General features: G+C 44.4%; 2 protein-coding genes across 2 annotated transcripts; both read right to left on the bottom strand.

Annotated features, from left to right (window-relative positions):
- Positions 1 to 3489: 3489 nt before the first annotated feature.
- On the bottom strand, positions 3490 to 5120 carry LOC115675766 (uncharacterized acetyltransferase At3g50280-like). The gene has a single exon (XM_030598527.2). The coding sequence runs from the start codon at positions 5041 to 5043 to the stop codon at positions 3634 to 3636; it is 1410 nt and encodes a 469-aa protein (XP_030454387.1). The 5' UTR covers positions 5044 to 5120; the 3' UTR covers positions 3490 to 3633.
- A 717-nt stretch (positions 5121 to 5837) lies between these two features.
- On the bottom strand, positions 5838 to 11923 carry LOC115675765 (polyadenylate-binding protein 2-like). Its single transcript, XM_030598526.2, has 9 exons — positions 11256 to 11923; positions 10064 to 10182; positions 9204 to 9860; positions 9024 to 9101; positions 8844 to 8933; positions 7685 to 7822; positions 6677 to 6853; positions 6391 to 6591; positions 5838 to 6291 (listed from the first exon to the last, which is right to left on the bottom strand). Exons 1-9 carry the CDS (start codon positions 11533 to 11535, stop codon positions 6049 to 6051), a joined length of 1983 nt encoding a protein of 660 aa, XP_030454386.2. The 5' UTR covers positions 11536 to 11923; the 3' UTR covers positions 5838 to 6048.
- Positions 11924 to 12692: the final 769 nt, after the last annotated feature.

Below are 12692 nucleotides of genomic sequence, written 5' to 3'. Positions count from 1 at the left end.
ATCGAAATGCTCACGCCAATTGCAGCAGGAGTTGATCTACGCTTGACTGGTAGAAGAGTCAAAGTATGACTATTTTTTGTCTTACTGGCAAGAGAACGAAACAAAGGCAGCTAATGGTCAAATCGCTTGCTCCCCAAGCAATACTTAGAGCCTTTTACTTTCCTCTTCTCTTCTCACGTTCTGCCAAAAATATTGAAAACGTTTCGTGCTTTTGCTTAGGCAAACCTCGAATTCACCCGCAACCCCCTCCTCCTCCCAGCTTCCAGTTGAACTGCTGCTTGTGCTCTGATGATAATAGCCAAAAATGAGATAACAATAAGGTAGTGCCACGGTTGAAATTTGAAAATTTTTTGCAGGGCATCGCATCTGCTTTGCACAATAGATTTTGCGTGATTTTCTATGTTAGAGGAAGACACCCGCCATGGTACTTGCCTAAAAGAAAAAAAAAAGGAAATTTGAAAAGGCCCCTAACGGGAGGCCTATTTTTGCCAAAAAAAAATTCCAGAGCGGTGCTTGTTTCAAAGAAGTCATGAAATTGGTGAATTCATCTCAATTGACTCCCTTAACTCACCGGCCGACGACATGAGCATCTCACGTGCCATTTTTCGTGCCATGGTCCAGGGCATGTTGCCACAAATCTTCTGATTTGGCCCAATGGCACGCTTCACTCCCTTGCCATTAAGTCAAAATTAAATGGCCAAATTGACCAAAAAAGCTTCAAATGCGCTTCTGATGGAAGATAGGGTTCTTAAAGTCAACATCAGCAAAGCTAGCGTCTTTCACTTCAATCGATTGGAAATGGAGGTCACAAAAGGAGGGCAATGTCGCGAATATCTTGGATTGAAGCTAGCGATGCGTATTCGGGCATGTCCAAAATCAAGGTAGGTCTACTTTGTTAAATTTTTTTGGGCAAATTTAAGGTTTATAATTGGGTCGCATTTCATATGGATAATGTTGCTTACTCCAACCTTGTAGCGAGCTAAATTTTGCTTTCTTCAACTGGATTAATCGTTATTGGTGATGAGAACTCTCACCGAGTCATCGCTTGCAAAGAACAAGATTGATTCAAACCGACTCAGCAAAGCAGAAAGAGAGAGAAGATTCGATTGGGTGGACTGGTCATTTTAGGGCTGATACTGTACTACATCTTTTGCCCTGATGAAGTTGTTAATACTGAAGAGCATAGGATGCCAATCACAATGATGTAGGAAGATGTGGGGTCTGATGGGGCGGTGATTGCTTGTTGTACTTCTATATTGGAGCATTAGTTTTCCTCTTTCATTGGGACATTTAAGCTAGTCCAATTCGATAATTGGCAACCATTAAATAAAGCGGGCTACCACTCTTAAATGCATCCAACCACCACTTAAAAGAATAAATTCACCAGATATTATAAAACTTTTCGCGAAAATGCGATTAAATCTTAAAACTTTAAAAAAGTTCCATCAATTTTTAAAATTTGTCAAATCGATACAATCGAGTTTCTCCCTTATCTCCGTCCAAATTGATGAATGGAAAATTATAACCTGGCTTTGTTTATTGATTTCTCTCTCCTATGCAACCATTCACTTAATTGAGTCGTACATGGTGGATTAAAACGCCATCGTTACTTCCCCTTTAGCCTTTCAAAACGGCGTCGAAACCATTGAACAATGAGGGTTCAAATTGAATGCCTTCATTTGAACCCTAATCTAATTGCGGAGAGAATCAACATTTGGAGGGAACAATTGAGGGTATTGTAATCTCTAACTTTAGCTGCGCATCCCCAAATTGCCAAATCGAAGAATCGCGACCAGAAGAATGAGGGCGCCAACGTCTAATTCATGTGGCGTGACTCCAAATGAGGTCGACTCAAAGCTAACCTGTTTTGTCATCTTCAGTCACCAATTTTCACGACAAAGATAAGCAGACAAGCTCGAAAAAAATTTCATGGTTGTGGTAAGTTCAATGGTCTAGGTTGCAATGATTTCTTCATGTGGGTTGATGCAAAGATACCAGATTGAATAAGGAACATGATAGTCGACCTCCTTGAAAGGAATCGAATACTGTGTGAATCAAGCCAATCGAGGGGCGAAAAGGTCGACGTGAGCTCACCATTAGCTGAAATTAAGAATGGAAGGGCGAAGCATGAACATTTAAAGGTGGAGCTCTTGTGAGGGAAGAAAGAAAAGATGGTACATCAATTGGCATTTGTTTAGTTCATGTATTGTGTTGTTGTGCTGGTTGTATGTAATATTAGAGTTGGTGGGAAGGTTTTAAGTCTTCCATAATTCTCTATTTGGTTGAGACACTTGAGGAGTAAGATTGAGATATTTTTTGAAGGTGTTAGTGAATTAGTGATGTGAGTGTAGACACTTTTAGGTTTCCATAGTTCTTTGTTTTTATGTGAATGTAGGCAATTTTGTTTGATATCAAAACAATGAAACTCTTTCGTTTTAATTTTGAGGTCCAATCATTGAAACTTCTATGTTTTAGTTTTGAACACATAATGTCCAGTTCTAATGGAGTCATCAATCAATAAACAATGACCAAAGAGTGCACCAATTCCCACAAAAAGCCCTTAATTCATTAATATTAAATAGTCTTTACATTGATTAAGCTGCTCCATATTCAACCAAACAAAAATACATCTACAGAAGCTGGAGCACCTTTGTATAACCATAATCATCATTGGCACTATTTTACAGTAGAAAACCAAAAAAATACCATCTACTCTGGCATGCAAATGTATAAAATACATCAATCCAAGTCCATGGTCACTGACTCCAGTGGTCCTGTAGGTTTGGCCTTCAATTGATTCGTAAGTCTTGAGATTTTACTTGTAGCTGGTCTTGTTCCCATGATTTTCTGCCTACCAGCAGCAGCAACACTGTTTCAAGAAGTTCTAGCATGAGATGGCGGGGGTTGTGATTTGTAATATACAAGAGGATGCTTAGAAAAGATGAGTATTGGAGAGAGTCCGGTATTGATGTAACAAAATCAGTACGATAATCATGGTCTGGACTCCATATATCATCGAAATGCTAATCAGTCTTAAAGTAGAAACCATAACCCTCGACGGGAACAAATACCTTCGACATGAATGTTCAAAGAAAATGGCACAGCAGAATGATGTTAACCAGTAAAGCTATGAACGGGAACGAATTCTGCAAATGTTTTCATGAGAGCGAGTCATTTCTATTCTTTTGTCCGTCTGCATAAACATATTTCAAAATTCTGGTGATATTCATGATTCATGCAGCGACATCTCCAAGTGTTAGCACAGCAGCGAACTAACAACGCCGTCTTCATGCCGGCCAACTAATGTTCTCTTCGGCCATTGTTTTTGTTTTTTTGGTCCTGATATGAAAAGAACTCTGCCTGAGTTGTCCTTTACAGCATGCAACTTCGAAGTGTTTTGTCTGTTGCACTCTAACTCTCTCTTGAACTTTTACTTTACGGTTTTTACCAAAAATAAGATTTGACTGATGATCAATTCATACACAAGCATAAAATAAACTCATAATTTATCCACTACAGATTGAGAAATAAGTCAACATTACAAGTCAAACAAGAAGTATTTATTCCTCCTAATAACTAATGGCGTCGACTCGACTTGCACATAACACCACCGTGTTGTGTTGGCCCTCCGACCTACAAATCCATCAAGGCGGCAGCCATGAATTCAGCGTCAGCTTCGAGAGCCGCCATTGTGGCTGGCGAAAGGCAGATCTCTAGGTCGACGCTCCCGCCTCCCTCGCGGCCCGGATAGCTAAAGACGTTGCCGTCGATCTTGTTGGCGCACCCGCTTCGCGGAGCCAAAGCCTTCCCCAGCCCAAAGTCGTTGCCATACATGTTGAACCTAGGCGAGCTCGCCATCAAGATGCTGCACGGATCTAACAACTTGTCCAGGCGGTACACCTGCGGTCTCTCTATCCACTCCTCATTCCACTCGCGCAGCTTCGCGTCGCCGTGCTCTGCCACCACCGCATGCAGCAGCAGCGCCACCCACCCAAGGCCGCCGCCTAGCAGCTCCCCCACCGTCGTCGCCGCCCTCAACAGCGTGACCGGGCTCCCAAAGTACAACGGTGGGAGCGGGGGGTCCAGCCTTACCCGGTTGTTCGACGTCATCCGGCAAGATGTGACCTGGCTGGGCGGGAAGTGGCGGGCACGCGTGATGCACCGCCATACCAGGGCAGTCAGGGACTGGAAGGACGAGATCTTGGTGATACCGCATTGCCGGTTTGCCTCCACCTTGAGACCCGCGATGGCGTCGGCGGAGAAGTGAAAGACTCGCTCCCTGAGATCTGGGACTTCGTAGCGGGCGTGGAACGACGAGGGGTCGTCCGCGTAAGGCAGGCTTATCGGGCCGGGGTGGTTCTCAGGGAACCAGCGTGTCAGGACCGGGGGACACGACAGCTGGACGACATCAACCCCGCCTTTCTCTTGCGCTTGGAAGATCTCGGACCACGAGTTGAAGAAGAGCCAGAAGGAGGTGCCGTCGCCGATAACGTGGTTCATGGAGAGCCCGATGAAGACGCCGTCTGCGAGTTCGGTGACCTGAGCGGACAGCAGGGAGAGGGCGTGGCCGTCGTGGTTGACGGCCCAGTTGTGGTCGAAGAAGGACTGGACGACGGACGGGACGTACGTCGGGGAGAGAATGTCGGCCACGGTCATGTCAAGTGCAGCGTGGATGAACCGGGCGCCAGGGCTGTTGGCGCAGTCGACGAAGACGGTGGGGAAAGGGGGGTCGGTTCGCCTGAGGGTGGCGAGGCGGCCGGCGAGCGGGTAGAAGTGGGAGAGTGCGGAAGAGAGAGAGCGCTTGAGCTTTTCCAAGAAGGAATGGATGAAAGCGGAGCGATCGAAGCCGGGGTCGAGGGAGTGAGGAGGAGGGAGGGGGAAGAGGAGGCCCTTTTGGATGTAGTGGAGGGAGAGCATGGCGAGCTCCCACGGCGCCAAGTGCAGAGGGTCGTCTGAATGTCGGGGAAGTCGGCGTGGTTTGACGAGACAGTCGGAGATATATCGGACGGATTGAGGAGGAGGAGGAGGAGGAGGAGGAGTCATGTACGTGACGAATGATGAATTATTGGTCTCGGCTCAAAGGCGGTGCGCCCTTAAGGTTGAAGAGGATGGTTTGGTTGGTTGTTTTATACGTGCACCTCCGCCTTCTCTTTTAGCGGAGCTAATAACAACACGTGGACTTGCCAGTGCCGCTCCCCATTGTAGTACCCACAAAATTATAATTCTCGTGTCTTTATTTTAATCTTTATCTGTATCTTTATCAGGGCAAACGGAAGAGACAAAGGCGGCTTAGCTAGTCGCCAGGTGACTTCCTTCCCAAGCAATACTCCGAGCCTTTCTATTTTATCTTTTTCTATTTGCATCCCGAAAAGACATTGACGACGTTTTATGCTTTTGCTTAGACGACCTCGAACTCGGCCACAGCCAAACTCCTCTCAGCTACTCTTTATCAACCTCCATTTAGCACCTTCTCCTCCCCTCAGACGGGCAAGCAAACTACCCCAAGTAACTGGAAGTTAGACAGTGCGGGCTAAATTATTCATGCTACCGACCAAATAAAACCCAGGCCCCTTGAAAGTAGAGACTAGATGTAAGAGGGAAGATTTGTCTCCTACGAAGATCGCCAAAATTATAATCTTCAATCTCGTCGCAAGTTTCAAGCTCTGATCAACGAAAGTCCTTTTCTCAAAATCCTACACACCAAAGTTCTATCCCTTTACCACACACTCATGCAGGCAATGCTGTTCTATGTTCATGCAAACCATTACCCAGAGTCAACGGGCATAGACTGATGAACAAGATGAGAAAGGAAGAGCAAAACAAATCCACAGCAAACATTAACACCAATGGAAACTGAGTATCTCAAATAAATCTCCGGTCCTCCACCAGGTTTCACAGCTAAACATGCAAACCAGTCTATAAGAAAGTGATACCAAAGTCTAACCAAACCGAGCAAATTTTCAGCACTCCATCAAAAACATATGGTGCCTCTCAAAGGACATGCGACAAGGCTTCTGCACTCCAACATCTCCCCTTCAAGCCAGACGCTTAAGAGACAAGGTTATCATTCAAGGATAGACCAGCCAGCTGATCCACCGGGCTGTTAGCCTGCGGCTGAGAAGCGCTCCTCAGGACATCCATTGCCTCCTCGACTTTTGCCTTCAGTGCATCCGGTGACTCGAGCAGATGCAAAACCTCAGTCTGGTCCATTTCCAAAAGCATGCCAGTCACTTTGGCCGCATTATCATGCTCCAGCTGATCCACCAATGGATATAAACTTTCACCCAGCATCTGAGCGACAGATCAAAGAAAGCAGAGGTCACAACTTCAGACTTGAGTATAGAGGGATGATAAACCTTTTCACTGCAAAGCAATTTGATTTTGACTTACTGTTCTCTGCTGTTCAGGTGAAGAATTTGCAAGCGCTGTAGCCAGCGCTGTGATGGGCATGGGTTGTGCAACCGAAGGCTCCCGCAAAGCCATGTCACCCATGCCATAAGGCACAGGAAACATGCCTCCGGAGCCAGGCATTGGCACTTCCTGCAAATTGCGACCAGGTGGGTACCGATACACGCGTCCTCTAGGGAGCATCTGGTACATGAAACAGATCAGGTAGTTATGAACAGATAATGACCTGTCATGTAAAACAAAATGTCTACATTCACTCTCAACCAACCTGCTGCTGAATCAACGGCACAGGCTGCTGATTATGTTGCACAGGACCTGCTCCCCGTCGTCCTCCAGGACGTTGACCCTGTTGACCCTGTTGTACAAGGGGAACAAAGTAATTGGGCATGGGAGCCCCAGCAGGCCTCATCCCAGGAACAAGTTGCTGCTGATAACCAAATCCAGCCTAGAGAGTACATGAGATCAACAACATCAAAATTGTATTACAAATAGCATCATGGTAAAGCATACGCGAATTTATGAAATATAACACAAGCCACATAGACTCTCACCCAGACATATCTCCTACTATTCCAACAAATATCTCAAACAATGCCCAAGAATTCAAACAGATGACCTTCAATGAAGCTCATAGGTCAGCATGTGATGAATTGATATTACATCAAGAACTCCAAACACGTTCTTTTGACTTGGACCACAGAAGGAGAAGTTTAAACATAAAGAGATGTTTGTAAAACAAAGTTGCCAAGTCTAATTGATATAGCAGAGAGAAAACAATTATACATCCTTTGACAGTGATAAGACACCATATTAGTTGATGCATCAATATAACAAAATGTGAATCGATATTATTTTGACTCAATAATGCATATGTCCCTTATTCAAAGTTTAATAGATCCAGGCGGCAAATAACTTGGGCATGGAATTTAATCGGATCACAAGATACAAAATGAGAATCAGCAGATATTGAAGACTACACATGGTAAACGTTCAAAAGCGCACACTTTTGTGGGCAACAATAAACTCCCATCCGAATAGCACACAGACACCTTCTTCAACAAATACAAAGGCCAGATGAAAGGGCCACAGACAGAAAGGTTCTTAAATGGCACAAAAGGAATAGCAAGAATCTTCGAGAAAAAGAAGATTATTAAAGAAAAGTTACTCAACATTTAACCAATCAGTGGCAAGATGAACAAAGTTTATTCAGGACAAAAGAAGGAACCAATTAACAAAAAACATCACCACATTGACTTATGAAGAAATTGATACTTACTTGTGGAGGGATTATGGCAGGTGGACCTTGGCCGTATAAAAATTGTTGCCCCAAACCTGGAGCACCAGGAGGATACATAGGCATTCGAGGACCAACAGATGGTGCCATAGCAACAGGTCTCATCTGCGAGAACTGCGCCTGAAGATGAAAGCAACAACAGAAATCAGAAGAATCTCACGATGAATTGGTTATACTTCAACTAGGGTTGAGCACTAAACCAAGCCACCCTGGACCAACCGGTTCAAGGTCAATTCCGGTTTGGTTCCCCAGTCCAAGACCAGAACCATTCTACCCGAGAACAGGTTCAAACCGGTTCCAAACAGGTTCCACCGGTTCTAAACTGATTTTGTAGCCTCTTTTAGGAAAAAAATTTATTTTTGCAAGCATTGAGAATTGAACCATGATCTCAATATTAACGAATAACATAACCACTTGACCAACTTATGATTTTGTAGTGAAATGGTGTAATTTTAATAGTTTTATGATAACAATTAGGTTTTTTACACAAAACGTATAGTGGACAGGTGGGTTGAACTGCGAATCGTATTGGAACTCGCCAATTCAGAAACTGGGAGCCACGTGATCAGCACCCAAATCTAGGCCGGAACTCACTAACCCAGAAACCGATCACCCCTTAGCTTCAACAAGACCTGATAACCAGTCAAATCTCCAGCAATTGAATGCCAAGAGACAAGTGAAAAAACCATAGCAAGTTACATGTAACTGTTGATTTCAAATGGAAAGAGGGAAAATCATGAAACACTCGACATCTTGAATTGATATCTTATTTAGCTTTTCAATTAATGACCTTGACAATATAATTTTGCAAAATGGTCAGACAAATTATACAAAACTCCTAATGAATGAAGTACCCAAGTTGACTCATCAAAACCAAAAATTTATTTGCATGTTCGAGCCTTGTCAGATGAGGAGACACCAAGATTAATAACTGCCCACCCTTCAGTCAAAAAGTAATTTTTTGAATTGCATACTTAAAACTGAAATTGTGTATTGCGAAGCCACCAAAATGACAGATGTATGCAAACAACATAAAGCAATACAGCAGATCAAACGGGGAATGAGGAAGGAAAATATATCAAAGCTGTGAAAAACAACCAGGATATCATTCTTCCTGCAATATGCCACCACAGGTATTTACCTGCAATCTAGCTCTTCTCTCTTCTTTCCTTTGGGCAAGTGCCACATACAGAGGTTTGCCGACAACCATCTTATTAGCCATACCAGCAAGCTGCAACGCACAAGGACATGATATTTCCCAGATACATATTGTGCAAGTAAAATACTATGTCAAACAGACACCAACAATTTTAGGACTTACAGCTCGAGATGCTTCATCAGGAGATGAGAATGCCACAAATCCAGAGCCCCTGCTAATTCCGTTAGGATCACGCATAACCTGTTTAACCACATGGAATAAGATAATTTAAGGACTCCCTATTCAAAAGTTAGACGAGGGACAAAGGCATTTTTAAAAGTTGTCAATAGACTACTTACTGACCTTACAAGAAGTAATTGTTCCAAACTCTGAGAACAATTCCTTGAGTTTCTCATCATCGATGCTATCATCAAGATTCTTAACATAGAGATTTACACCTTGAAATTTGTCTACTGTTTCCTTCATGCTCTGCTCAAACCGCACTTTCAGTTCGAGCTCTCTTTCAGACTTTTTCTGGGCTCTTCCAACATACCATTCCTTTTCATCAATCTTTTTACCATTCAAAGACTCAACTGCTTTGGCAGCATCATCTGCATTTTCAAAATTGACAAATCCAAAACACTTTGATTTTCCATCTCCATCTTTCATTACTACAGCACTGGTTATGGGCCCATACTCGCCAAATGTCTTCTTCAAATCCTCATCTGTAATCGATTCTGATAAGTTTTTCACGTACACATTGTTGAATTTTGTCTTGTTAAGAGCAGTATCCCTTTCTTGCTTGCGGAGAAAGTGTCCAACATAAACTTGTTTATCGTTGATCAGCATTCCATCTAACTTATCTATTGCTTTTTGAGCTGACTCTTCATTATCAAATTGAACGAAACCATAACCCTTTGATTGGCCATGAGCATCAGTGGCCACTTTACAGGAAAGAATGTTGCCGAATGAAGAAAAAGTATCGTGAAGCGCTTTGTGGTCAATCGTCTTGTCCAGATTCTACACATCCCGCAAAAAACGCAAACATTAATGCTTGGAAAAAAAAGCATAGAAGCAATATTAAATTGAGCCACTAGACAAACTAGACATATTCTCCATTATATATCCATCAACTCATTTAATACTTTTAGAGAGAAGAATACTGAGGTCAAGTAATTTAAGGGGGAAAGTTCTCAAAGGTGTACTAAAGGAATTAGTAGTACCTTGATAAATATGTTTGCAGTCCCACTTCTGCGGATGCTAGGATCCCTATGGGAATACATAATTCGAATGGGCTTGTTATTCAGTGGAGTGAAGTTCAGCACATCCAAGGCCCTTGCCGCTGCGTTATTGTGCATCAGTTCAACATAGAAATACATGTGAACTTCCAAATAAAAGCATGAGAACGCGTGCATGCACACAAACACTATCAGGGAGACAGAGCATGGCAAAGAGATCAAAGACTAGGGGATGACTGTAGTGATACAAGCATAGAAGTAATGAACAACAAAGCTAGCGAAAGCTGCAGAACTAATGCTGTGAAAAAAGCGGCTTGAACTGGAAAAGACTTTGTGACTGATAAGACAAGAATGTCGAATACAAGCTGACAGCCTAAAAACTGCACTAATTAACAAAAAACAAGGAGATTCGACCAAAAAAAAAAGAAACAAGAAACAAGGAAAACTCTTCCTCGGCAGTACAGATAGAAGCATAATTCAGAACTAAGGGTTTTAACGAGATGGCTTCACAAAATCAGATGCCACAGTTCCTTCTTCTCCAAGGACACAAACTCTCCCATTACAAACTTCCAGGAAAAATTTCATAGTCTCTTTAAAAGGAAAGTGACCGATGGAGAATCGCGTCACTCACGTGTCACTCTCAATCTAGCGTTCTGGCAAAGTGATTGCGCATTACCAGGATAAAACTATCTTCTAGAGTTACGCGACAACTCCAAATTGGCCTACTTCACCAAACGGGCAATTCCATAAAATGGGGCTTCTCATTCAGAAATTACAACGTAGCTAATAAAAGTAGAAGACCGCGACGCGGAAAAAAACGATGGCACCCAACAGAGATCATAAAAAGGTTTCGTGACCACATCATGCGCATGGAACTCCACGCTGCCCTGCCAAGGCAATCCTCGCATCTTTACCCAAAAACCTTTGATAGTTTGTGGACAATTAATCGCATTTACAAATTGACGATTTAAATGACCGTACTCTGCCAAATGCAATTGCAAATCGTAGCATTTGCATTGCTTGACACGAATTGAACAGTGTAAATTAGCAAACTCCCAACCGAAATCGCAGCGAATTTACACTCGAGTCTCATTCAGCATCCGCACCAAAAGCACACAATCGGTCAGGCAAAAAAAGAAAATCGAACTTGAATATACTCCGGTGCAGACAAACTAACCATCCTGAGGATTGCTATAGTTGACATAGCCATAGCCCAGGGACCGGCGGGTGCTCAGGTCCCGGCAAACCCTCACGGAGACGACTGGGCCGGCCTGGCTGAACAGATCGTAGAGCTGCGAGTCGTTGACGGTGAAGTCCAGATCCCCGACGTACAGCGACGTCGCGAGGTACGGGCCCGCGCCCCCGGCCCCCGGAACGCCGTTCGGGCCGCCGATCGCCCCCACGGCGGCAGCGGCGGCGGCGGCGGCGGCCTGGTGTTGCACCTGAATCTGCGCCATCACCTAGTCCCAAATCGCGAAAATCGAAAACCCTAACCCCCTAAAACTCTCTCTCACAAAACTGTTTGCTTTCCTCTTCCCGGTAAGAATTGAACACCTCCCCCTCCTCCTCCTCCTTCAGGCCGAACAAACACAATCCCCGGAAATCTGAACCCTTAAGACACCGTGAAACTTTGCCGTGAAAAAAAAATTTTGTGCGTTTTTTTTTTTTTTTTCGAGTGCTTTCTTCGAGACGAGGGAGACGACGAGCGGATAAAGCCGAAGATAGGATCGCCGGCGGAACCAGGCGGGGGCCGGACCGGACGGCGGCGGCGGCGGCGGCGAATCGGCGAAAAAAATTTGCGGAGGTTTTTTTTCGGTTTTTTTTTTTTTTTTGGGAGGGCAGAACCAACTGGACCGCGCCGGCTCGGGGAGAAGCTGTGGAGCTTCTTATATACCACGGGAGGCCATGGTTTGGGGAAGCCCAGCAAACCCTAGGCTCCTTGTGGGTCCACCGGAGCCGGAGATGGATCGTGGGCCGTTGGATCGATCCGCCCGCTGCCCCGACCGCGGGGGCGGGGGCGGGGGCCCACGTGGCAGTTTCCACGGCTGACGTAACCGCTGAGGGACAAGGTGTGATTCTTTAGAGAGAGAGAGAGAGAGAGAGAATGATGATGGATGAGGGGGGGGGGAGGTTTGGGGCTGGTGCGGTCGGGTCAATAGGACACGTGAGTCCACGTGGCGGCTCGGCAGCTCACCGACGCGCCGGGTCCCCCCGGAGGTTGTCCGCCGCGAGGAGCCGAGCTTTAGTTAGCTGGCGTGGAAAACGGGAAAAGCCGTTGGTTTTTCCGTTGGTGCGCCGACGCCGTTCTCTTGAACGAGCGAAATGTGAAAAAACGAAAAGAAATTTGCATGGGAAGGAATTGATGACTTTTTTTTCTTCTCTCTTTTTTATCATCGATGAGGCACTTTTTACTGGAAAACATGTCGAAGCTATAAAAGTAAAAATAATGACGCGAAAAAGTTACGTACATTGGAATGCCTTGACGTTCTCTTTGTATATACTTAATTGATTTTTTTTTATTGATTTTTATTACCCTAAAAACGAGGGATAGTTTCATTGAAGTTCTGATTTTTGTTCCTTAACTTGTGCAGAGCATTGAGTTAATTAACTTTCA

This window comes from Syzygium oleosum, unplaced genomic scaffold (genome assembly GCF_021117445.2).
Source record: "Syzygium oleosum isolate NSW1041296 unplaced genomic scaffold, Sole_v2.1 Sole_v2.22, whole genome shotgun sequence".
Classification (NCBI taxonomy): domain Eukaryota; kingdom Viridiplantae; phylum Streptophyta; class Magnoliopsida; order Myrtales; family Myrtaceae; genus Syzygium; species Syzygium oleosum.
This window is presented reverse-complemented; position numbering and strand designations above follow the sequence as displayed.

Excerpts from the sequence above, each read along its gene's own strand:
- LOC115675766 (XM_030598527.2), bottom strand. The coding sequence starts at position 5,043 with ATGACTCCTCCTCCTCCTCCTCCTCCTCCTCAATCCGTCCGATATATC.
- LOC115675765 (XM_030598526.2), bottom strand. The coding sequence starts at position 11,535 with ATGGCGCAGATTCAGGTGCAACACCAGGCCGCCGCCGCCGCCGCCGCT. Across the intron at positions 10,183-11,255 it reads CTATAGCAATCCTCAGGATG|CGGCAAGGGCCTTGGATGTG; the intron begins GTTAGTTTGTCT and ends ACAATAACGCAG. Across the intron at positions 9,102-9,203 it reads GAACAATTACTTCTTGTAAG|GTTATGCGTGATCCTAACGG; the intron begins GTCAGTAAGTAG and ends GTGGTTAAACAG.